The sequence below is a fragment of the Petromyzon marinus genome, chromosome 12 (assembly GCF_048934315.1).
Source record: "Petromyzon marinus isolate PM22_M1 ecotype Great Lakes invasive population chromosome 12, UKy_Petmar_22M1.pri1.0, whole genome shotgun sequence".
Taxonomy (NCBI): domain Eukaryota; kingdom Metazoa; phylum Chordata; class Hyperoartia; order Petromyzontiformes; family Petromyzontidae; genus Petromyzon; species Petromyzon marinus.
Genome location: NC_133678.1, coordinates 2656012 through 2681358, shown reverse-complemented (window position 1 = coordinate 2681358; position 25347 = coordinate 2656012). Strand labels below are relative to the sequence as shown.

The window sequence follows — 25347 nt, the reverse complement described above, 5'->3', positions numbered from 1 at the left end:
CCCTCACTCCCTCTCTCTCTCTCGCTAACACACACCACTCCACCCCCAACTCATCTCTCTCTCTTTCCCTCCTCTCTGTCGGTCGGGCGTGTTGCAGCTCCACTCTTGCTCACCTCGTGCTGAACTGCAGTGCGAACGCTGTGTCAATCCCCTCCAGCTCCAGCCCGTGACCACTGCTACCGCCTCGTCTTCTCCCTGCCAGTTCCCGCCTCACCCAAGCATCCGACAAAATGAACAAAACTGCAACGGGTAAGCGGAAACCAGATCTGCAGAGTCTGCTGCCTTCTAGCCTGCCTGCATACATGCCTGCCTCCCTGCCTACCTCCATCCCTGCCTTGTTGCATGCATGCCTCTCTGCGTACCTTCCTTTTTTCCTTCCTGTCCACCTCTCTGCCTACAATTATTCTTGCCTACCTCCCCATCTGTCTCTCTACCTGTCTCCCTGCCTGCCTACCTGCCAATCATCCCTGCATGGTTGCATTCCTTCCACCCTGCCTTCCCGCCTGCTGGCTTGCACGCTTTTCTGTCCAAGGAGCGTTGTTTTGTTTTCCCTGTGCTACGTATTTTGAGCATCAATAGAGTAAATGCAATGCATTACTGAGACAACGACAATGCCACTCGGGCCATACATTCGCCACAGATTGTCTTGTGGTTTTAATAACGATGTATGACAAAAATGGGAATACATATTTGCCACACTGCTTTACTCCATCATGTGATGCTTTCTCCTGAGGGATATAGCTAATGTATATTAAATCATTCGTTTTGCATGTGGAAAGGAAAACGTTATGGATTGACGATGTTGTGGTGATCGCAGATACTCATTAAAGGTTCGGTCACCGATTTGCAATGACAAATATGTTAGAACACATCGAGGTCCATTCTTTAATTTGTGGAATATTGTAACAATGTCCAGTGTAGTAAGAGCGATTTGGAAGTCCTCACGTTTTTAACAACACCGTCCAATGAAGGCTGGGAGTGGCATTTTGCAGCAAAAATTCCACCTGTCCTCAAAATGATCCTGCAATCTCTAACACGGCCACACCCTCGCGAGATCTTTTTTTTTGTCCTGCGATTCGTTGTGCCAGGACCAGCGACATAATCTGAGCCTCGTCAGCTGCAGGGGTCATTTCCTGTTGGCTACATAGGCCACGGGGTATGGAGGAAATTATCTCAGAAATCCCTATTGCCTCACTCGACGCTACAGGTTTCATTTGGGGTGGGTTTTATTTTATCACAATGAAGCAGCAACACGGTTGCTATATTTATAGGCCAGATGGTGTCTGAAAGATATAGGCGATTGAATTTGCCAGACTGAGATTAATTTATTTGTGAGGGGCATATGCCGCATAAATTATGTCTTCCTCACCAAAGATTGGTTGCAATATGCTATCATGCGTGGCTTAGTATAATATATCCACGTCTGAATGGTATGCAAATGACGATACAAAATACGAGTATCTTAAATAATCTATGAAAGCTATGTGTATCTCCGATATTATTGTTTGGGTCATACAGTAATGTGTTGGGGAAAATGCTTCACGTATTATAATTAGTGTGCTGCTAAATAAGTGCACGTGCTTAATTTCGGCATGGGAATTGTGAGCATGTGTAGCTGTGAGCTTGTGCATTTGCGAGGGTGTCATCCGTGCTTGTGAATGAGCATGGGCTGTGAATGCGCTAGGAAAAACACCCGGGGCCGACATGATGAGGCGGGGTCTCTAGCAAGGTCTCTAGCTTGGCCCTCTTTCGTTTATCTGCAGAATAAATTGCAGAGTATACATCAGGAGAATAGGTGCTGCAATAGCATCAATATCTTGATAAATTACACATTATCCGGCACAGTATAATAGGAATACATATTTAGGATTCTCAAGACTGCACAAATGAGCAGTTATATGCATGTATCTGATATTTATTTCACAGATAACCACACTGTTTGCAAAGAATGTAGCAATGCATTTAATTACCGAAAGAACCAAGAATATAATGCATTTAATGTTTCATGAACATCTTATTTTCAAGTTACATGCATGTAATTGTGTATGTGAGAATCAATTATTTTACGTCATATATGATACATGTAATTGGTTCGCATAATGCCTTAAACTAGAGGTTGTAGACGAACCTAATCTTGACCCCCAAATCGTGACAATCCTTAGAATCGTTTTACAATGTAAAATGTCAGCAAATACATGTTTAAGATTACATTAAAACCACATTCTCAGACACAGCTCAATATGATGCTGTTTGCCATTACCCATTTTGTGCTGTAAAACTAATACTGGCAATATCACATCTCATTGTTATTGCCAAATCTATCCCTGATCAGCTGATGCAATATCAGCAGCCATGATGAGGCAGACAACAATTAGGCATCCATGTTACACGTATGCAGGCATTGCTGTTCAACAGCAGGCAGACCTACAGAAAAAAAACATAACGTTAGAGACATTATTAGGGCTGAAATATTTATTTTCTCACAACCTTAAAATGTTCACCCCTGGTCTGGGTGCAGACACTCTTGTCTGGATGCGTCGTGGGTGTGGTTGGAATTGCTGAGAGGATGTGTGACATGGATAAAAACAAAGGGATCCTTCCTGAAGGGTTCAACTAGCTCATTACTGCTGTCTGGTCACACATTGTCACACATTGTTCGTAGCGTATCAATTTGATGTCATGCAATGTGCATAGCTCAGTTTGTTTAACAGGAGGTGATGTGTCTGCAATTCACGCACATGGTCAGCTTAAATTGTAGGAATGTGATGATTTACTAGCTCACAGTTGTCACGCAGCATTTTGGTGATTGTTATGATTAAATATCACGATTCATTAAAATATCTAATTATTTTGTTTAAAAAAAATGACCATGTAATTTGTATCGTTTTTTGTTTCTGTTTGTATCGTTTGTGCAGCCTTGTTCACCCTATTTGCTGAAACATAACATTACCATATTAATTGCATGTACTCAATTGTAAATACACGATTCTTAATTTTGCAATTCTGCTCATGTATCATAAATGTAAGAGTTCATTAATCGAGGCATTGTTTCACCGGGAGCATTGTTACCAGCAGTGCACCATATCCGCTTGTAATTTCTCTTTACGGCTCGGCCGACGCTGGCCTGTAGACGTGGCAGCCCACATCTGTTGCAGACATCAAATTGAGCGAATCCACAGAGACATGGGAGAGGGGGAGGAACCGCATAATGTCTCCACTCCCGTGATTAAATCAGAGACAGTTTTTTGTTCCAAAGAGACAACTGACTTATCCAGTGATTGGTGTCTGTGAGTTTGAATAATAAGGCTCCCTCACTTGCACTTTCTTTCAGGAAACGTGACCCACGCCTGGGCTCACCTCCGACATGCACCAGGTGAGACCCTAAAGGGAACAGTTCTAACCAAAGGCACATGTGCGATTGCAGATGCTGCAATTTTTGCAATCAAAGCTCTTCAATTGCCATGCTCAGGATACATTTTAATGGAGTGGAAACCTCAAATATTTGTCTGAAAATGCCACTCGCAATTCAATTGTGCTATTAATGTCATATTCACTTAAAAATCAGCTTTAACACTTTTTCCCCTGTATCTCTTGTTTTATGGGTTTCTGTTAAACATGACAGATGGCATTTCGATCAGAAACCTCATTTGTGCCTCACAATGCCACTGTACTTTGAAATAATAACAAAAAACTCAGCATCTTCATCAGTAACACTGCCTTGAAAGGAAATATATATCATCGGTGACGTTTTGAGCCATGGCCTTTCTGCTTCGCATCGGCAGTACTATTGACAAACGTGTTGAATGTTTGGTTTTTGTGAGTGTGCAACACTGCCAATGCAGTACCACCAAATAGTTTGTTGTAATGGAATCGTTTTTATATCACAACAATTAATATTTTGCTTTCAGCATAATTTCTCCCTTTTTTAAATATATATAGATATTTTTTTTCAAACACTGCACACCGTATTTGGAGCTTTAGTAGAATTGCTAGTGAGCCCCAAATCAATAAGAGCAGAAGCCCCTCGGCCTTTCCAGACACAACGTGACCTGCACAAGTTCACAGTTCCACAGCACTCACACCACGACCGGGCTCACGAATCTGAGCGCGGTAGAATGGATCCATAAAACCAAAGCGTGTTAAGCAGTTCGTTTTTTTTTTTTGCACGGTCTTTAGTAACAGTTGTTGGGGCAATCAATGGCATTGCTATTGAGGGCAAGCTCACCTTGGGAGGAGGTTGGTGGGGGGGTCAACTGTGGCCATATTTCACTTTGTCATCCGTTCGAGGCTGCAACGGACAAATTCCACGATATTGGTTCAATACCCCAATCTGGGTCATTAGTGCCACAAGCCAGCCTGGCTTTCATTCAAGGTTGGCATATTTATTGTTTTATCTAGTGTGTGCATTGCAGTTTTTCACAGAGATTGTTTTCCCATACAATATCGAATTCTGTGAGGGTTTGACGTTAATGCTCACTACGGAATGTATTGGGTCTGCCTGGTTGGCTGCTTAAATGGGACACATCAACACATTTAGAGCTGTTCTGCATCCAAAGATTACCAGCTCCTTGTTGCGTCTCAACAATGAACTCATTATAATCACAATGAATGCTAATAAATGCATTTTGTAATCAGGTGATCCCGAACAAGCAGAACAAATGCGGTTACCGCTAACAATCCAGGCCCACGCTTTGAGCATTCAAAATCAGAATGGCAGCCATTTACTGAAAGACTAACTGAAATAGTAATGGACGATGGTCTTCATTTGCTGTGTCGATCAAGGTGGTTGTTTGATCACACTTCATCACGGTGGTCAACACGGTTTCGTGAAGTTCCAAGTGGGGGGGGGAAGTGCCCAGGACTGATTCAGTTATCAATTGCTGCTGATGTTAGCCATGGCCAGGAATCAAATGTGGGTCACTGGGTTCATAGCACAGTGCCCTGACCACTATTCCCCCCCATAATGTTCACAATACACATGCATTAAATCATCATGCATGTGAGAAGTAATGATGAATGATTCATGGGAAGAAATATGCAAATGATATTGTTACATTTAGGTAAATGCGGCGAACAAGGCTGTACCAACAAGACGTACAATTACGAGGTAACAATATAAATGAGACAGAGATAATGAATTTGTGAATGAAAGAATGACCTAAATGGTGACAGTTTATCAACTTCATGTGAAGATGAATCAAAACTAAAATAGATAAACGAAATTTAATATCGACAACACCAGTAAAAACTGCATGTTATCCCAAGTATTATATATCACACAATCATTCATAGATAAACATTTAATAAAACCAGTCAGAACCTGATTTCATTGTAATTATTACCGATCCACTGCTGGATGAAGGTCTCCCCATGACGTCCACAACTCTCACAATCCCCCAATGCCACAAGCTATCTCGCTGCTGCACACCAGGTGAGCTCATCACTCCAATTCCTCGGAGGTCTTATACTCTCGAGCACGTGGTCTTATACTCTCGAGCACGTGCCCTGCTTTTGGCTGCAATTCCATCACCAGTCTCGACCATCAGTCACCTTTCCTTCTTGCGATAACGTGCCTAACTCAATTTAGTTTTCCGAACGGTCAATGTGGCTGCCTTAATAGGAAATGTGTTTGTTGATTCATAAGTTCATCTCTCCATCCCTCCGTGTAATTCCAAACATGGATCTACCATTTTGTCAGTGGCCATATTCCTTATCCATTTGTCATGGCAAGTAAAATGCTCTTTATATATAAACTAAAAGAAAAAAATCGTCTTTAGGCACATTGGGATATTGCTTTTCACAATCAAATTCAGTTTTTCAAAACCACTCCAATCTGTTTTCATCCATTTCACAACTTTGAATCTGTCTGTCTTCCATAGCTGTCCCCGGGATATATATGTGTTGTGCTTTTGACACATATCCTCATTCTGCTTTTTGAAAGTTTCTATATTAATTCAAAGCCTTGCTGGCATGGACCCTTGTGCAGTTGATGTAATGAGGCCCCTTGTCAAATGTCCCCCCTCTTTGTAGCGTGGCACCTGAGCACCTCAAGTCCGTGGCCACCAGTGCAGTTGCACTGCCCGCAAACTTGGCAAATATAATCGCTGGTTTAAACGTTGAAGAAAACACGTTGCTGCTATGCCCATCAGTCTCGTTATCGGATTTTTTTTTGCAAACCTACGATAGCAAAATGAGCAGACACAAAATAAGTCTTTGAATTCAGAAGCATTTCTGAAGAGAGAAATAAAATGTCATTCGGACTATACAGTATATTTTTTTCGTTTTGTTTCCCATGAAAATGTTTTTAATCGTGCAGATCCCTGGAGTCAGGCATTAATGAAGGTCAGACGTTGTCTCCACATGTGGTTAATATTGGATTGTGTGGCGGAAGAAGCGGTCAATTTGAGTGATCTGCTGGAACTGTGGGGAGCTTGCCGATTAACATTCTGCATGGTCACTCTCGTTCAGCCGTGTACCGTTAATATTACAGCGCCTCTGCAATACAAGACAACTGATGTTACATTTGAATTCAAACCGAAATTTCAATTACGAAGAAGGAAGCAGTTTGAGTGTGCATTCATTTGTTTTGTTTCAAAAAAAATAATCATCATCATCATCACGATCCATGGGCAGATAGCCCGTAGGTGTCCACTGCACATTTTGTCATTTGTTTCCACTTTCCTGTGTCGTGTGCCAATATGCTTAAGTATATACATTTTACAGAGAAATAGCAAGTGGTTACCGAGAACAATGTAAGGATGACTACGGCTGAGCAAAGAGTCAACATTCATGGCAATTAATGGAAAAATAGTCAACATTAATGGCAATTTTAAGAAGAAGAATTTGAGTCCCCAAAACTGAAACTTCATGAGTAAGGCCTTCATCCAGCAGTAAATTGACAAAGGGCTGTAAAAATAAATGCTTGAAAACAATTCACCCCCCTGAAATTCTATGAATTGTCTGCATTCAGATGAATTGAATCCTTTTTTTAACCATTGCGGTGAATTGTTAAAAATAAAATAAAACAAAAATAAATTCAGAATCAAACTTACATTTTCAAAAATATTAGGTCAAAGAACGAACAACAGAGTTGAGGACTTCTCACAATTGCTGGCAGTCAGCAATGGAAGCAGGAAGATCTGTCTGCTGTGAGGAATGCCTGTTGTGAGATCTGTCTGCTGTGAGGAATGGTGGAAGAAAGGAATTGCGGCTTCCATGCTTCTCCTGATAAAGAAGCATCTTTGCAGGCTGGTCATTGACCGGATAAACGCAGACAGCTCCGGTGACTTACACACGGTGACACCCTGGCCTGACTTTTGCCCTTGGCAAATATCAATGCTGCCCGCTGTCTTGATGAGCACAGCTAGCCGAGCGCGCTCACACGCCACTCCTTCATGAGACTGCACTGCTGTCTCTTGCGCCAATACTCAACCTCCAGCGCACACAGCCCAGCCGCTGCATAAATAGCACCGTGCCCTTATAGTCAGCGGGCTAGCATGATTGGTATGGGCCCTGGTGCAAGGAATAAATTGGGCACTCCTTTCTCTAACCCCCCCTTCACCCCTCTTTGTAACCTGGCACCTGAGCCCCAACTGCCCGTGAGCCCCTTACGCAGCGCCTGGCCATTGTGGACAGAGGGGCAGAAATGAGGGGCAAGGTGGAGAAATGCAGCGTTCGCAGAATCAGTGCCTTTATGAAATGCACTCTTGTGTGGCTGCCCACGGGGGTTCAGTAAACAATATTGGGCTGGTAGTGTTGTAGTGAGTCGTGCTATTTCTCTTGAGCAATGCTCGACAAGAGATAGAGATGCTTGAGACAGAGCAGGCCGATGTATTTGCGATCTAACGATGTATCTCCGCAGCTTCGATTAGCACGGTTGGCTACGTACGGTGCGTAAGAAGTTCAACATGCATCCATGCAAAATCGATTATTAAGTTAATGATACACATTTCCAATTACATGCACGTGAGTGATTGCTTTAAATTCATATACCGTACTTTGTATGTCATTATTTTACGTGACACGCTGTAGGCTGTGGAGTCACTGCAATGCACCACATTAAATAAATATAAAATTTAATTGCAACCTTGAGTATGAAAAATGCATCTAAATGGTTATTAATTATACACCTACAATTCATAAATGCTTTGCAACAGCATGGCATGAAAGATCACTTTACCTACATGGAGAGAAAAATGTGTCATGACATCAACAATCACAGCCTTTGTATAAAGTTAATAAAATGGTGTTATTAATGTATACAAACATGACTTCATACTAATAGACAAAATTAATCTTTCTTGCTCATGATTTGTTTAATTTATTGTGAAAATTATGTCACGTCTGCCGATTCAGTTGATATCTATGGTTTTATTGCCAGAGGTTTTGTTTTTAGTTTAGCCACCCAGGGTGTGCGACAATTCCACTAAACGGTAAGAGGCTTAAGCGGCCTACCACCCACCCATAGAAACTCTCACACGTTGAGTAGCCAGGGGCTCAGGGATCACAGCACTTAGCTCACACTGCTGAGATTCGTGGCATTGAGAGTCCATTAAACGGGGTTGTCGATTGTAGTGAGCTGATGGCCTCAGCCTAAGTCACCAATAACTATACAAAGAAACATTCACATTTAAAATTTTGTTCTCGCACTTTATTTTAGCTGCATTTCAATTGTTAAAAAAACATATCGACTTTTCTTGCATCAATCATCACTCACTGGGTGTTATCGCTCCCTTGTGGACCAGAATTAACCTTAAGGGATCTCAGAGGTAGCTTTGTGATATTCACTTCTGTGGGCTATTCTCTGCCTGAATGTTTCAAACCCGAACAGATGTTCCTTTTCAAGGTTCCACATGTCGTAAGGATACAAAAGGGAGGCCATAACTGTGGCCAAGAAAACCCAGAGGCCAGGTAGCTTCCACACGGCCTTACGCAGCCGATTAAAAGATAATATCGCTCGACTGACTCGGAGTTAGAACTCTGCTGCCAAACCAGAGCTGGGCATAAGCACCCTGCCCAGATACAGAAACTTCTCCACTCTCTTGCCACCTAAGCCCACTCCATACCCTTCTCTCCGCCATCTCTCCACCCAACCCCACCCCACATCAAACAAATGTCTATCGACAGGCAGAGCTCACCCACTGATTTGCTCTTAATGGAATTCAGGGCCCTCAATTCACCCGGGATGCATTCACTGAAAAAAATCAGCATGCAAGGCTCGTGTGCAATGCACTAAGGAGGGAGACGAAACATGGTTTCAATCAAATTAGCGGCACCACAGATCGTGCGATCGCCTAAATGCAGCCTCGTTACGTTAATGCACGTGGTGTAATCTTATTGTTTGGGTCAACGGTTGATGTAAAGAATATGCCCTCGTGTCTGTAAGTGATGGTCACGACACAGATGGCGCTTTGCTGGCTTTTGACGGAAAATTAACGTGAAAATCCGGCCATTTCAACTGCATACTAGTAAACAAAACAAGGACCTGTCAAACCATGCTACAATGGGTTCCTAAACCTTTGGAAATACGGATAAAGGGGCTATGGAACCCCCACATTAAAGCATGTTTTTGCCAATAAAAGTCGCAAAGTTCCTCGTCATAACGCTACGTTAATTGATGTCCCATTGTGGACTTAAGATACGGTATGAAACTGCAGCAGAGGATATATATTGAATCCATATTGAAAACGCATTTCTTCAGAACCGCGTTTTGTGTTTAGTTTGTCCCCCCCCCCCCGCACCTCCGATTCGCACGGTTGGCTACGTATGGCGCGAAAGAAGTTCAACGTAAATATTGGACCCCCTCCAGCCCCCCCCTCCCACTTAGAGCAGCTGTCGTGATGTGTGGCTACTCATAACTGTGGCTTCTGCTGGCCCTGAGCCTCATGTGCGCGGAGACGATATTGGATCCATTTGTTTGTCAGCTGAAGGAGCGTTTTTCGTTAAATAAAAACCCTGCAAATCTCTAAAATGAAAGTAAAAACAAAACGATTCCCCCACACCCTGCCTCCACCTGACCCCATTTTGTGCAACGTGCCGCATGGGTCCCTTATTGTCAATAAATCCAAATATCTGCCAGGCCAAGGATGCCATTATCTTGATGTATTAATATCGCACATTTCAGATTTTACTTGAACGCCCATGCACGCCTCTCATCCCTCGGGGAATCTCGTCTTGGTATGCATAATGTAATTGATTAAAGATATCTTCGTCACCGCAGCATTAAGATCGTTTCCACTGTTAATACCCCTTCCGATCCATGCCGAGTTTTGTGTGCAGGTGAATTGCTTTATCGTTCCTCGTAGAGCGTCTGTCCGCTAAGAAGGGAGGTCCGCACGAATACTAGCACCTTGGTTTCAAATGAGCCTGTTGAAGCCCCTGTGATAAATGCATTTATGACAGGATCCGATGATACACTGCAGCGATCCAGACGCAGTCTCTGAGGGCTACCGCTTCTGTCCTCGGCTACGACATTGTTCATTAAAACAAGTTTGCATACAAAACAGCGGGCCCTCCGCGCTTGCCAGCGGTCGCTAATAAGGGTAGGAAATCTGCGGAAACGTATTCCCGGAGGTGAGCGGCGTTACAGTTACCATGGGCTGGTGGCCTTGGTGTGGAATACATGCGCAGCCACCTTGGCACTGAAATGTCAAAGCAGGGGAAGCCATATTCCAGCCTCTCATCATCATCATCATAGCAATATTTACCTTAAATATAGCAAGCTTTGAACTTAAGTATGGTGACTGCCAACATGTAATTTCTGCAAATAATCCAGTATACAGCATCTGTCTCGCAGCGTTGCGCTAGGATATATGATGGCTGGGAATTACAATTTGGGTTTGCATATAATCTAAAAATAGCTGCATCTCAAGAAAATGGAATTACCGCATTGTAAATATTATACAAAAATGTTCATTTCCTGTTTAAAACAACTGTAAACAAACCTTCATATATAGTATTACAACTGTACCTTTTCAGCAGGTATTTTGTATCTGACAGCCTCTGATTGGCCTAACATTTTTATTATCATTACCGCAAGTTTGAGGCAATGTACAATATTATTACTCTATATACAGTGGATTATTATCAGTCGATGCGTCAAAGCAATTTTGTCTCTGGGTGGCCTCATATCAGATCAGATCAGCTCTGCAATGTGATTACTCTGAATTGTGTCATGGGCTAAATGTATACCGCATGTCAACGAAACTGTCACCAAAACCACAGCAGCAATCAAACTGTTTGGACGAGACATCGTTTTTTAAGGCCAACGCATGCCGATGAAAGGCACCTTGTTTCATGGCCTCAAAAGTCAACAATACAATGCAATTCAATACAATTTCAGAATACAAAGTGTCTAATTGTAATCGTGTGTCTAAATGCTGTCCAAAGTGAGGGCGCAATCTATTTACTCGCTTTTGTTTTGAATGGTGCCCTTGCCTCACGAGCCTCAGTGTGCGTTACGTAAGTTCTAAAAAAACAGATTTGACTTTCCCAGGCACACGAATGTGAAACTGAAAGTGTTGGTAAAGATACATTTATAATTGCAAGATAGGCGAAGGGGTGATGATCGGGAGATATGCGAGGAGGTGGCGATTATGGAGGTGGGCGAACGTGGGAGGATATTATTATTATTATTGGAGAGGCAAAAAATAATGGATTAGGTGTGAATTTAAAGAGAGAGAGAGAGTGGACGAGTAAGAGGAGGGAATCCAGATCAGAAATGGCACCAGAGCAGAAGAAGTTACCTCCCACAGGTTTAAGGTCCAATCTACGTTTCACCAGGAGACATTGGTTACTCTAGCAGAGTACAGTGTATGAATAGGGTAGTAGAGATTAGACAGAGAGATTGAGGCTGGAACAAGACCATTGTAAAGATCTTCAAAACAGCGAAACTGATCTTCAAATATATTCTGAGGATCATAGATATAATCTCATTTTGGCGTGGAAGATAATACACAGAATGTAGTCCACCCTGATCACAAACACATTACACGGTGCTATGTACAGATGATGGAATGTTGGCTTCCTTAAAATAACGAACAATATAAACACTAGATTCCAAAGTGCAAGGCAGAGTTGGCTGATACAGAGGTCTTCTCACGAGCGTATGCATTTTTAATGCAATGGCGTATTCCCCTGCGGTTTAAATGGAATCCAGTGGCCGGATAGTCATGTGATACCTGGAAAACCATCTGAGCTGAGTGGTGGTGGGAGGGGAGGGGTCAGAATCCCAACCCTGGATCCAATAATCCATTTATGTTTCCACGGCGAGGCATGACAAACGAGCTGAGGGCAGGGACCCGAGTGAGGTGAAAGGTTCCCGCATGACGGCACGGGCGTGAACAAACGGGCAGACGCCTCGCTGTCCCATGGAGCACTTCGCCTTCCATCGCCGTCAGACACTGGCTTCAGTAAATCTGCTGCATCAGCCGGCAGCCACAATTCATTGGGGGCATTGGCGTAGAGTGGTATGGACTTGATTGAAATCATCAAGGCCATCAGCGTCATCGCAATGTGAATTATTGGCACCCATGAAGACTTTCAGGCGATGAAAATTAAATGCATTAATTACGGAGGAATAACAAAAGACATTCAAATCGTCACACTTGTTCCTTTGCGCATGTAAACCTTAAACAAATTGAAGACATTTACTTTTGCACAATCATTAAACATATTTTTTGAGTGTCGTGGTGCACATCTTTCTTTGATCCAGCACTTTCAAGGTAGGAGGGGTTGGTGGATCACGCAGATTTGTGATGCGAGGTGGCCAGGAAGTGGCGGTACAAAAAATGGGTTTTTGAATAATTGTCAGTAAAATATTGATCGTCATCCCCTTGTACGTGGGGATTTCTAAAACTAGGAGCCACCTAAAACAAGTGTACAGCGACTCGGTGAGACGTTATTGATTCCATTTAATTATTGTTTAAAAAAAACCCGCGTATCATTAATTTACCATTTGTACGCATTATTCAACATCGACATATAAAATGTGAATTACCCACTTGAACAAAAAAATTGTATCATAAACGCAGCTTCAAAAGGCCACGGTCAGCAGCAGCGTTATCGTGTAAACAGCCATTTAGTTTCAACAAAGAAGGAAAACAAACCAACAAAATCCACACACCACTGTCGTACTGTGTCCACCTCGCGATAACGACTTGGAGTCAAAGCCACAGCGTGTATCTGACCACGGCAGGCAACGGTGCCACGGATGATAGTGCGAGGAATCCCGCCGGATCTGCCTCATGCCCTTTACAATTCCCACCACCCCCCCGACCCGACCCACTTCCCCTGCCATGCCTTACATCTCCCGTGGCTCCACTGCCCCTGGCTCTGCTCCCCATGCAGACAGCCCTGATGTTGCCAGGCCTTGTCCCCCTGACGTGCGCGTCTGCATCATCATCCTTTGACGCCTCTCTCCAGCCAATGTCGACATTGACTCTGGGGTGGGGAGGTCCCAGGGTTGCCCTCCTCTGAGCCCCCCCCCCCACCCCCCATTTCAATGTATACAATCCTAGCGAGATGGAAGACATTCAGACAAGATATCGAGATGGAGTTAGCCAAGAGAAATTTAGACAACAAAAAAAAACAGAGAGATCTAGTGAGGTGACAGATATTAATTTGCCTTGTATATTAATTAATTTGCGTTGTTATTAGGATCTGAATTTGAGATGACATTTCATGCACCCCTTTTGTCAAGAATCTGTGGATTTTCTTGAGCTACCTGGGAGTTCAAAGCTTTTGCTTGGGTTGCTCATGCCCATCGCTGCCACTGCTGGCGGGCACGTCAGAGTGATTGTGCGCATGCTGATCCGCCCACAGTAGGGGGGAGGGAGTGAGGGCGCGATGGAGATTGGGTGTCGGGTTTGCAGCGACGACGCGGTGGAAGGCCCTCTGTCCAGCAGAAGGAAGGAAGCAGTGTGGTGGCATCAACAGAATTGGCTATGATGGCATCTCGATCTTGACCACGACCTTGCTGGGTTGGACGTGGAGATATTAGCTTCTCTCAAGCAGTGAGACAGGAGAAACACGTTCGCTTTCCCAATGGCTATTTCGTTTGAATAAGTGCCGTTTCTTTTATGGATAAAAAATAGCTCATGATCGATATGATGAATACACACGTGCTGTATATGTGCTTTCCAACTGTAATCCGATTAGTCAATTGGATAAATATGTTTATTTTGTAATTTAAATCCCTTTCTATTCGATTTCGGATTTATACAGCGCCCTGTCCAAGGCACTTTGCAAGTCGGTCAACAATCTTTAAATGAAAATAATCTGCACGGGATGGATTCTATTTCATCACATAACAGTGCACAATGCGTGGTAAACAGTTCCATTTGTGCCTGGTTAAACGAGGCAATTCCATTTAGAAAACAATGTTACTCAAGCAAATCTAGATTTCTGTGGCTTTAGTGGTTGTTACTGGGTTTCTAACAAAAGTATAAAAGCTAAGGCTTTAGCAAAAGCTGTTCTACCAAAGCAATTCTACTGTAGATAGGAATCCAGTAACAATCACTGAGCATGAAAACAATAATTGTGACCGCTCATATCAATGTAGGCCTTATCTTCAATACAATACGATGTGGAGATTTAGATCGCATCTAAATACAACAGCATCTCAAGAGGATGTGCAGAAACAATGGGGACTTTGTTTTTTAAAGAGAGGGGTAGTCAGTCATATCCATCTTGTGTGATCCTTAAAGGTTCATGCCCATGACGGATGTTTTCCATCTTTGGTGATCTTCAGCATCTCTCGTACTGGTCACATTATCCCACCAACTCATCCGTAACTTTGACAGGGGCATGTTGTCGGCAGGGTGTTCTCGACTTTGAGGGCATTCGAAAACAAAAATCTGATTTTCCTTTGTATGGCTGATGACGTAGAGCAACAACTATAATTTAACATTGTGGTTGAGCCGGATAATTGCGTCAGGAGTAGCGCGGAGTGTATTGCTGTGATGCCTCGTTCGTTATATGTTCCATAGTCTATTCTGGGTGACCACAGCCGCACACATGAGATTTTTGAAATGTCAATTTTTGCATGAGGCATCCGTCCGCATCTGCCAGAGAAGAATGAGTGAGACTGAGTGACCTCCCACTAAGTCGCAACGCGTGGAGGTATTCTACCATATTTGGGGGAGCCTGATGATCTTCTGCTGCTCTTGGGGGCATTTGTTTGAGTCGAACTTTTGAAGGGCAATATTTGGTAGCAATGACGATGGCAGATTTTCCTGATGGGCGATGGTGCAACCCGAGGCACAGATATCCTCACCCCGCTGCATACATAATTGAAGTTAACTTAAGTGGCTGCAGAATGTAGACGTCAGTATCCTTGGCCAGGGCCACTTATTGTTTTTATACGGCAGCCTCAATGATAGTGAGTTTAACACGTAGGCTTTCGCGACCAGTATCCAGATTTTTTTTTGGTTAGATCGCGTAAATATAAATGTATCGTTAAACCCACCACCACTCGACACAGCCAATTAGTAAGCGTTGTCACGTAAACAAAACATGCAAATTCCTTACTAGTTCAGCACACCGGTGTGTTGGAGAGTAAACCCACAACATTTACAATTCGAGTACTCGAATTGTAAATGTTGGTGGTGAGGTGCTCTGGGGTCCGTGCTCGAACAGGTCCGGCCCTTTTGTCAATCCACTGCTGGATGAGGGTGGTGTGGGTCATGGCGGTGATTTCACCGTTTGGTGAAGGCGGGGAGAATAAATGCGGGAAAATATAAGTGCAGTACAGTACGACAATTGATTTTGCTGCATTTGCCCTCTCTCCTGCAAACCACGCAGGAGAAATAACTTACGTAATAATCTTTATCCCCTTTGGGTCTTTCGGTAAAGTCACGTAGATTTCTTTCTGATTCAGCAGTCCGCCTGCTGTATTTTTTCACCTGAAGACGATTGCTCGTGTTGCGATCGAAACGTCGTGATTTTTAAAAATTATTTTTCTATCTACGTTACTTTACCGAAAGACCCAAAGAGTATGAATTCCTGCAGTCACGAAAGATTTAATCTTCATCCCTTTGTCAACTAGATAATTGTCTCACCACACAGTGTTATGGGTGCTGTTTGACCATACTGCATTGGTCACACTGGTCAGAGTTGGTTGATTCATTAGTTAAGATATCACTTGTCAATTATAAAAGAATAGGCTTTTTTACCCTTTCCGGCAACAATATAGGCGTTAAGATGTTCAAACAGCAAATAGACAGCTGTTACAATGCATCCAGTCTGCATTCACTGGGAAATGCAAAACCCATATATTTTTGTCATAATTTTGATACTGGAAAAACAGGGTCCCATAGATCTGTTAGTTGTTATTGATCTAGGCTGTGGCTGGGAATCAGACTCAGGTCGCCAGGTTCATAGTACAGCGCACAAATAATTTTTCCACCACTTAAAAATTCGAACACTGTATATTTAGGACCTTTTAAATGCATTTTTAAAAATCACTTTACCGGCAAGTATTGGCATTGTGTGCTGCGGTCAGCGCCTTTCTTTAAAAGTCGCGTCCTGATTTTAACTTTAATCGTTTTAAATCTGTCACGTGTAGCTTCCATCCACTTAAAATTTAATTACCGTGTGAGAAAGGCATTTATTTGGCAAATGATAAAGAACGTATGAGTATGGCCAGTATACGATTTTTTGGGATGGACGTGTGCATTTTCATTCCCCGATCAATATTACCAATAGCTTTCGTCGGACTAACTTGCACTTTTGTAAAAAGTGAGTTGGAAACGCAGTAAATTTACTAAATTAATAGAATTTGAACTTGAACCATCTAATGTGTCCCCTGGCACTCACCGTCCCGCACTGTCGTTGTGCTACCCTCAGCGTACAAGGAGAAGATGAAGGAGCTCTCCATGCTGTCCCTCCTGTGTTCCTGCTTCTACTCGGAGCCACACAAGAACTCCATCTACCAATACGCAGGTGGGTGTCACTCGCACACCGCATCTCTGATACCACGTCTCACGCACCGCGTCTTGCGAGATGCAACTTGCACACTGCACACACCTCGTGTGAAATAAAATAATAATTGCATAAAGAAGCGAGGAGAGGTGCACGATTGATATTCAACTTAGAGACGCGTAGAGGAACAGATGAAGATATCACAATGACTGTTAAAAAAAAAGGAAGTGGGTTTGGGCAGGAATAGAAGGGATGTGGGCTGTTGGCCAAGGCTAACAGTGGAATGGAAGTCCAGAGATGGAAAGTACCCAAGAGGACGGCAGCCACCTTGGAGATGGAACAGAGATCAGCTCACGTGCAGGAGCTAGATGGAATGTTGTTGTATAGCCATGGTGGTGAATCGTTAACACCTCTGGTATTGGAACTAAGTCTCTTTTTTTAAAGGGATTTGTGTTTAAATAAGTACAATACAGCAAATCGCATTTTTGTAAGAAGGATTCAGAAACAAAATCATGACTTTTACAACACAAGAATAAATATTTTTTTACTCGCAAAACTTTCACATCGTAAAACATACACATCTCAAGGACACCGTATAGACAGTTAAGAAAAAGTAAACAGGCTTGGGTAGGACAGGACGGTGGTGGACGGACACCGACTGGTGATGGAATGGCAGCTGAAGGAGAGAACGCGTCCAGCGAGGGTTGACCACCGCAGAGATGGAGCGATAAGATTAGTTGATGGGGCAGGGGTGAGATGGGTGGTGGCAACACCGGAGCGTGAGGAATGGTGACGGCGTGGGGAGGCTTTCATCCAGCAGTGGATAAATTCGTACCTGTTAACCCCATATCAGTGCCCTACCTCATTATAGACCCAATTCAGACCTTATTGGTCACCCCGTGCCCTTAAAAGGTTCCATCACAATGGAGAAACACAGACAGACAAAAACAATATTTTTTACTCAATTTCCCTATACAAGAATACTGGCTAAACCGTATAGGTTGACAGGTATGTAGACATGTCAACTCTCCTCGCTACACAGGGATGTAAGACATTTCGATTTAAAGCTTTCGTGATTGCAGGGATTCATATTATTGGTTATTTCGGTAAAGTCACGTAGAAGGGAAATAATACAAAAATAAAACAAAAAAATTTATCACGACTTTTCGGCCACAACGCACGCAGCCGTCCTCAGGAGAAGAACAGAGAGCTGTCGGAAAGACAGCGTCCTAAGACAGCTAGCTTGCGTTGTGGCCGAAACGTCGTGAAAATTTGTATTATGTAAATGTTGTGGATTCACTCTTCAACAAACCGGGGGGCTAAAGTAGTGAATTATTTGTTTTTGTCAACGTGACACTTTTTTTGCTGATTGGCCGTGTCGGGTGGTGGAGGGTTACGACACATTTATAAATAACGCAATCTAACCCAAAAACCTTTATTATGAATTATTATTTCCCTTCTACGTGACTTTACCGAAAGACCCAAGAAAGATGTAAGACAATGGTTGATCATTAAATTGGGGGGGGGGAGCGTGTGCATCGTTTTGTTTGTTGAAAGTATCGCAATGTTGACAGTAAACGGCAGCCTCCTCTGCCAGTCGTGAATGTGGCCACTGAAACGGGAACGTTTTCAACGTTTTGAGATCACAAAATGGGGACCCGTTCCTGTGTGTGACCTCTCCTTTGTCTTCCTGCACGGCGCCGTCGCGGGTCAAGGTGATGTTGCGAGCCAACGCGACACTGCCACCTGCTGTGACGGAATAGCAATTATTATTTTTTATTTGAAGGCCGAAGCGGTAACACGGGACGTGATATGAGAAAATAAAAATAGGTTTTACCCTTTCCGGCAATAAAACAGGAGGTGTTAACATGTTCGAACACCAAATATAACGCTTTTGCGAGAAATCTAGTTCGCATTAACCACCACACATTACTTTAATATATGAACGTGCAAACAAACATGCTCTGATAATATTTGAGGCATTGTCTTCGAAACTAATTGGTCTACACCAGAGACAGCCTTCTTTAGGGCCTAGTCTCACCACCAGTGTCAGACCAGAGAACGCCAAAAGGCGAACAGCACAAAGACAATGCCACTATCAGGGCAGTGATAGCTCGGGGTGAGCAGCTACACAATGGGACCTTTTTTTGCCAGTATCAAAGTATGAAAAAACAAGAATAGGTTCTACCCTTTAAGCTCCAATTTTGTAGGTCAGCCCCACTCACCTTATGGCTTCACCCAGTGAATGTTGTTCATGCGTGCGTGTCGTGTTCCGTCGCGTACCCCGCGCACAAACGGTGTGCTGTGCCCGTGGTCATGGTGTCGCGACGCAGACATGGAGGTGAAGGAGCTGAACAAGCGAGCCTCCGGCCAGGCCTTCGAGGTGATCCTCAAGCCGCCGTCGTCCGACCTCTCCCCGGACCGCTCCCCGACTGGGTCTAAGCGCCGCGACCTCTCCCTGGGGGAGATCCAGAAGAAGCTGGAGGCAGCCGAGGAGAGGCGAAAGGTAACGGTGCGGTTCGGAGAGGAGATAGGTAACGGTGCGGTTAAGAGGGGCAAAAGGTAACGGTCCACGTGCTCCTTTACTTCCAGCACCTGGAACGAAACGTCGGACATACCGTGCGATCGGGACCCTGATCTCTGGCCCTTGCCCCCCAACGCGTCTCCTGACCTCCGCCCCCTCCCCGCCGCTCCGGCATCTCAGTCCCAGGAGGCGCTGGTGCTGCGGCAGCTGGCCGAGAAGCGCGAGCACGAGCGGGAGGTCATGCAGAAGGTGCTCGAGGAGAACAACAACTTCAGCCGCCTGGCCGAGGAGAAGCTGCTGCAGAAGATGGAGATGAACAAGGAGAACCGCGAGGCCCTGCTGGCCGCTCTCATGGAGCGCCTGCGCGAGAAGGTGGGCGCCCCCCCCCCCCCTCCCAAATGTAGAAGTCAAACTCTGCCTTTGTAGAGATTTTAGCTACCTTGCCTGGTATACAAGAGATCGTGGGTTCGATCCCGACCCTGACGCCTGCTGTATATTTGGGGTTTGCGTGTCTCTCTCTGCCCGTGGTCGTGTGGATTTTTCTCCGGGATCCCCGGTTTTTCCCTCCACATTTAGAATCAACGTCCATTTGGAGTATTTAGCTGTTATCCATTTCCACGTGATAAGCCACTTTGTTTCGCTATCATTTGTGGCGTGGTTGCTTCTGAAAAAGAGCTATATAGTTCAGCGGGCCTTACCTGGTATAATCAAAATGGTTTAGTTTTCGGGGTCAGCTCAACCTTAAATGAGTACCGTACATGGTGCGGTGTGTAAACATCAGCATTGGGGAAGCGAAAGGTGGCCACAGTCTGGTGTTGGCCACACCACTCCCTTGCACGCCACGGAGGACCTCACAGGTGCTCTCTAACAGCACTTGCCCCAACAACCTACACAGGTTATTTGAGGGAAGTGCACGCACTTGTGTGCGCATAAGCGCGTGCACTTGTTTATGCATGCACGCACGTGTCGCCGTATTTGTTTTCATGTGCATTGTTGAATGTGTGTATGAATGCATTTTATGCGTGCGTGCGTGTGTGCTTGTATTGCGCAGGAGAGGCATGCCATGGAGGTGCGTAGGAACAAGGAGCTGAAGGAAGAGCTGTCCGGGTGAGAGGGGAAGATGAGCCAGGGCAAGGGCCAAGTCCAGCTGCCCAGCTGGACAGCTGGCCAGCCCCTGTCCTGCTGCAAGCCCTACAACCTTACCCTGCTGCCCAGCAGGGGCTGCTGAGGTCACCCACTCCATCTCCCCCACTGCCCCTTCCCTGTGAGCGCTGCCCTGCTGCCCTTCCCAAGCCCCACTCACCCCCCCCCCCAACAAGCTGCGGCCTCCCCACTGGGTAGCACTTCACCCAGCATATAACGGCACTGCCCACCACCCCCCTCTGACTGCCCTGCAAACCAGAGCCAATGTTACGCAGTTATCTTTTCTTTTGAAAGTGGAAGTGAAACAGCTAACCAAAAGTTATTTTAGAAGCATACAGAAGGTAATTATAAAAAGTACAAAAAATGAATTACAATTAAAGTACGTAACAGCTTGTCATCAATCTTTTAATGTTTTTTTTTATATATAAACTCAGTTGATATATAGGTACGTGTCATTTAAGCAACCACGTAGCATTTGGTTGCTGTGTGGTGAACGTGTGTTAATTTTCTTAGTGCTCACTTCCAATATCGAACGTGCATAGGCGGCGCCACGGTGGGTGGGAGTGGAGGCGGAGGGGTGGATGCAGGGGGGCATTGCCTGCCCCCCTCCTCCCCCGATTTAGCAAACTAGGGAGGGAAACAAACAGACTTCATCTCACTCTCCAAAATAATATCCCTGTAGAAGGGGGTAGAAGCCAATTAACAGAAATTCATTTAATTATCGAACGTGCGTTTCAATGCTAAAATTAAATCTATCGTGGGTTCATTTTTCACGCACCGTAAGAGGGGGCTGGGTTAATAAAGGACGAGGATTGTAATCCAAGATTGGGATGCAACCCCCCCCCCCCACTCCCCACATCTTCCTTTTCCCTTCGGCTACAGCGCCTCCACGTGGACAAATCTGATCGCCGTTTTAGTTCCCCACGTTGCCGCAGCGCTGCGGTGACAATGAAAGGGCACTGTGACAGCACCGCCGATCTTGCCGATGATGTTTGCCAATAATCATGACTCGATCGATTTCGTCCATCAATCGACGCAGCGATGAATCCGCAAATTTGCGATGAACCCCCGGTATTTTTTAAATGTTTTTTTGTTGTTACGGATGGACCGAGCGGATTCGACACAATAGATCTCGGTTAACGACCCACAATGACCAAATCTCTGATCGGTGATTTTGTCAGGCGTACGATTTTATCGCTCTGTTACAGAGCCACCCTCTGGCTCCAACCTCCCCCCCCCCCCCAATTGATTCTTCAGTGCCCTCACCAATTGTAGAGTCCCTTTAAAGCTTCTCGCCTACAGCAACGGTGGCGCCGCCCATGCGAACATTATAATCATTAGCGTCGTCATTGTAACAGCTAGAGAACACGTGCGGTAACCGGCAGTGTCGTGCCACGGTTTAAACGGCGCTGGAGGCGTCTGTTGCTGTGTGCGTGTCACTCGCAAGTGAACTGGATGGCATACCTGGACCTGAACATTAACTTCAGGTTCAGGAGGTCTGAGCCCCAGTGTAATATGTGTGTACGTGGGTGTGCGTATGTTTGTAAGTGTGTATGCACACACACTATTCATTACCCAAACGTTGGCTTTTGAAAGCTTAGGCACACGATTACGAACCATTTGTCAAGGATTACCACAGCAATATTCGTGTTTTGTGTGGTAATGAATCAATGGCAGGTGGGGAGAAGCTGACCACAGGAGGTGCAGGTGTTCTACACACCAATTCAGTGAATGATAATGTTGTGATCAGTCAGACCAAAATCCGCTTGTGGTCAATCGACAGTTAACGATATGAGCCCTCTGCTTTATGAGCACAATTAGAAGATAGTTGTTTTTTGTCCTTCCTAAGTTGAACCGTCTGCATAGAGTGAGGGAAAAAATTATTTGATCCCCTGCTGATTTTGTACGTTTGCCCACTGACAAAGAAATGATCAGTCTATAATTTTGATCCAGGTTTATTTGAACAGTGAGAGACAGAATAACAACAAAAAAATCCAGAAAAACGCATGTCAAAAATGTTGTAAATTTATTTGCATTTTAATGAGGGAAATAAGTGTTTTACCCCTCTGCAAAACATGACTTAGTACTTGGTGGCAAAACCCTTGTTGGCAATCACAAAGGTCAGACGTTTCTTGTAGTTGGCCACCAGGTTTGCACACATCTCAGGAGGGATTTTGTCCCACTCCTCTTTGCAGATCTTCTCCAAGTCATTAAGGTTTCGAGGCTGACGTTTGGCAACTCGAACCTTCAGCTCCCTCCACAGATTTTCTATGGGATTAAGGTCTGGAGACTGGCTAGGCCACTCCAGGACCTTAATGTGCTTCTTCTTGAGCCACTCCTTTGTTGCCTTGGCCATGTGTTTTGGGTCATTGTCATGCTGGAATACCCATTCACGACCCATTTTCAATCCCCTGGCTGAGGGAAGGAGGTTCTCACCCAAGATTTAACGGTACATGGCCCCGTCCATCGTCCCTTTGATGCGGTGAAGTTGTCCTGTCCCCTTATCAGAAAAACACCCTCAAAGCATAATATTTTCACCTCCACGTTTGACGGTGGGAATGGTGTTCTTGGGGTCATAGGCAGCTTTCCTCCTCCTCCAAACACGGCGAGTTGAGTTGATGCCAAAAAGCTCCATTTTGGTCTCATCTGACCACAACACTTTCACACAGTTGTCCTCTGAATTATTCAAATGTTCATTGGCAAACTTCAGACGGGCATGTATATGTGCTTTCTTGAGCAGGGGGACCTTGCGGGCACTGCAGGATTTCAGTCCTTCACGGCGTAGTGTGTTACCAATTGTTTTCTTGGTGACTATGGTCCCAGCTGCCTTGAGATCATTGACAAGATCCTCCCGTGTCGTTCTGGGCTGATTCCTCACCGTTCTCATGATCATTGCAACTCCACGAGGTGACATCTTGCATGGAGCCCCAGGCCGAGGGAGATTGACAGTTCTTTTGTGTTTCTTCCATTTGCGAATAATCGCACCAACTGTTGTCACCTTCTCACCAAGCTGCTTGGCAATGGTCTTGTAGCCCATTCCAGCCTTGTGTAGGTCTACAATCTTGTCCCTGACATCCTTGGAGAGCTCTTTGGTCTTGGCCTTGGTGGAGAGTTTGGAATCTGATTGATTGATTGCTTCTGTGGACAGGTGTCTTTTATACAGGTAACAAGCTGAGATTGGGAGCACTCCCTTTAAGAGTGTGCTCCTAATCTCAGCTCGTTACCTGTATAAAAGACACCTGGGAGCCAGACATCTTTCTGATTGAGAGAGGGTCAAGTACTTATTTCCCTCATTAAAATGCAAATCAATTTATAACATTTTTGACATGCGTTTTTTCTGGATTTTGTTGTTGTTATTCTGTCTCTCACTGTTCAAATAAACCTACCATAAAAATTATAGACTGATCATTTCTTTGTCAGTGGGCAAACGTACAAAATCAGCAGGGGATCAAATACTTTTTTCCCTCACTGTAGCTATACCTCACCAAACACCAGGGCTCAGATTAAACGTACTTAAGGTGGCAGATTTCAAACTTACAAATTTCATGAATGCCTGCAACGCCCAGTGCTGGTCGGCTTCCCCACTTTGCCAAATTTCTATCCGACCCCACGCGGCCCCCTCCCTCCCAGACCTTGACGTTCAAAATATTTAACGCGCATTTTGTTTTCTTTATTGGCGGTTCAATCTTCAACGCGATTTATTTCATTGGAAAAAGAGTGAAGGAATATCCGAAATAGGTATTTTTCGTTCGTGCTTATGATACCACATGGCTACCGTGGAACATGAGACGTTTCCCCTGGCGATCGGTTCCCATCCCTCTTCAGTTTGATAATACCCACACCCCCCCTACTCCGGGGAAGTTCCCTTAACCTGCTGTTGGTCAACAAAAGCGTGCACGTGGGCTGTGCGAATCAGGCAGCGGGGTGAACTTAGCTGCCCCCGGTCCCCGCAGAGCGCGAGTCACTCCGCCCGGTGGCAGCGAGCACGCCACGAGCGTGATGAAGCGATACTCCAACTCGCAGCGGGCCGGTCAAGCGTTCGCCGGCGTGATGGGGAGTCGCGCTAGCGTGGGTCCTACGCGCCTCCGCGTCTGCTTCCCGCACTGATCCACGCTCTGGCAACCGTGGCATCTGGTGACACCTGGCTGCCAGGTTCACTCCGACCTCAAATATAAAACTCATCAATGTGCAAGTTGGGCGGTGGGGGGTGGTGGTGGGTGGGTGTTGTTTTCCAGAGAAGTCATGTCGCCTGCTGAAAGCTCGTGGGATCCCATCGCAGTCACCAGACAGCTCGCAGGCTGGGCTTTGACAGTTCAACTCCGGGCTGGTGTTAATCTGACGGACGCGGCTGGGGTGTCCGCAAAGCACCGCGTGGCGCCACGTGACCCCCCCGCGTGCACCCGGACGGCAGTCCAAAGTAACGGTAGTGTTTGTGGCATAATATGCGTCTAGTTCTTCGTGATTACTGCTGTGTAGTTTTAACTCCTCGTCTCTTTACTAAGTGATCGTGTAGCGGATGTGACGGTCCCGTGACCGGGTACGCTTGGGTGGTCCAGTCGGTTGGTCGCGCGTCGCTCTGCACCCCGCTGTCTCGCGAGGGTTTGTTTGGGGGGATGCCGTGGGGTTTGGGTGCGCGCCCAAAGCGTTCGGGGAGGTCGCGCGGCAGACGGACGTCACGGCTTCGGTCGCCACGGCGGAGCCTCCGATTGCTACCCATTTCCAAGATGAGCATGTCTGAAATAAACACAAGATAAATTGTG

General features: G+C 45.1%; 1 protein-coding gene across 1 annotated transcript; it reads left to right on the top strand.

Moving 5' to 3' along the window:
• On the top strand, positions 1-25347 carry LOC116941689 (stathmin-2-like). Its single transcript, XM_032953013.2, has 6 exons — positions 1-249; positions 3332-3373; positions 16846-16941; positions 19254-19426; positions 19625-19816; positions 20496-25347. The coding sequence occupies exons 1-6, from the start codon at positions 231-233 to the stop codon at positions 20553-20555; spliced, it is 582 nt and encodes a 193-aa protein (XP_032808904.1). The 5' UTR covers positions 1-230; the 3' UTR covers positions 20556-25347.

Bases quoted from the DNA above. Each gene is read 5' to 3' on its own strand.
- LOC116941689 (XM_032953013.2), top strand. The intron at 3,374-16,845 runs GTGAGACCCTAA...TGCTACCCTCAG, and splicing joins TCACCTCCGACATGCACCAG to CGTACAAGGAGAAGATGAAG. The intron at 19,817-20,495 runs GTGGGCGCCCCC...TGTATTGCGCAG, and splicing joins TGGAGCGCCTGCGCGAGAAG to GAGAGGCATGCCATGGAGGT.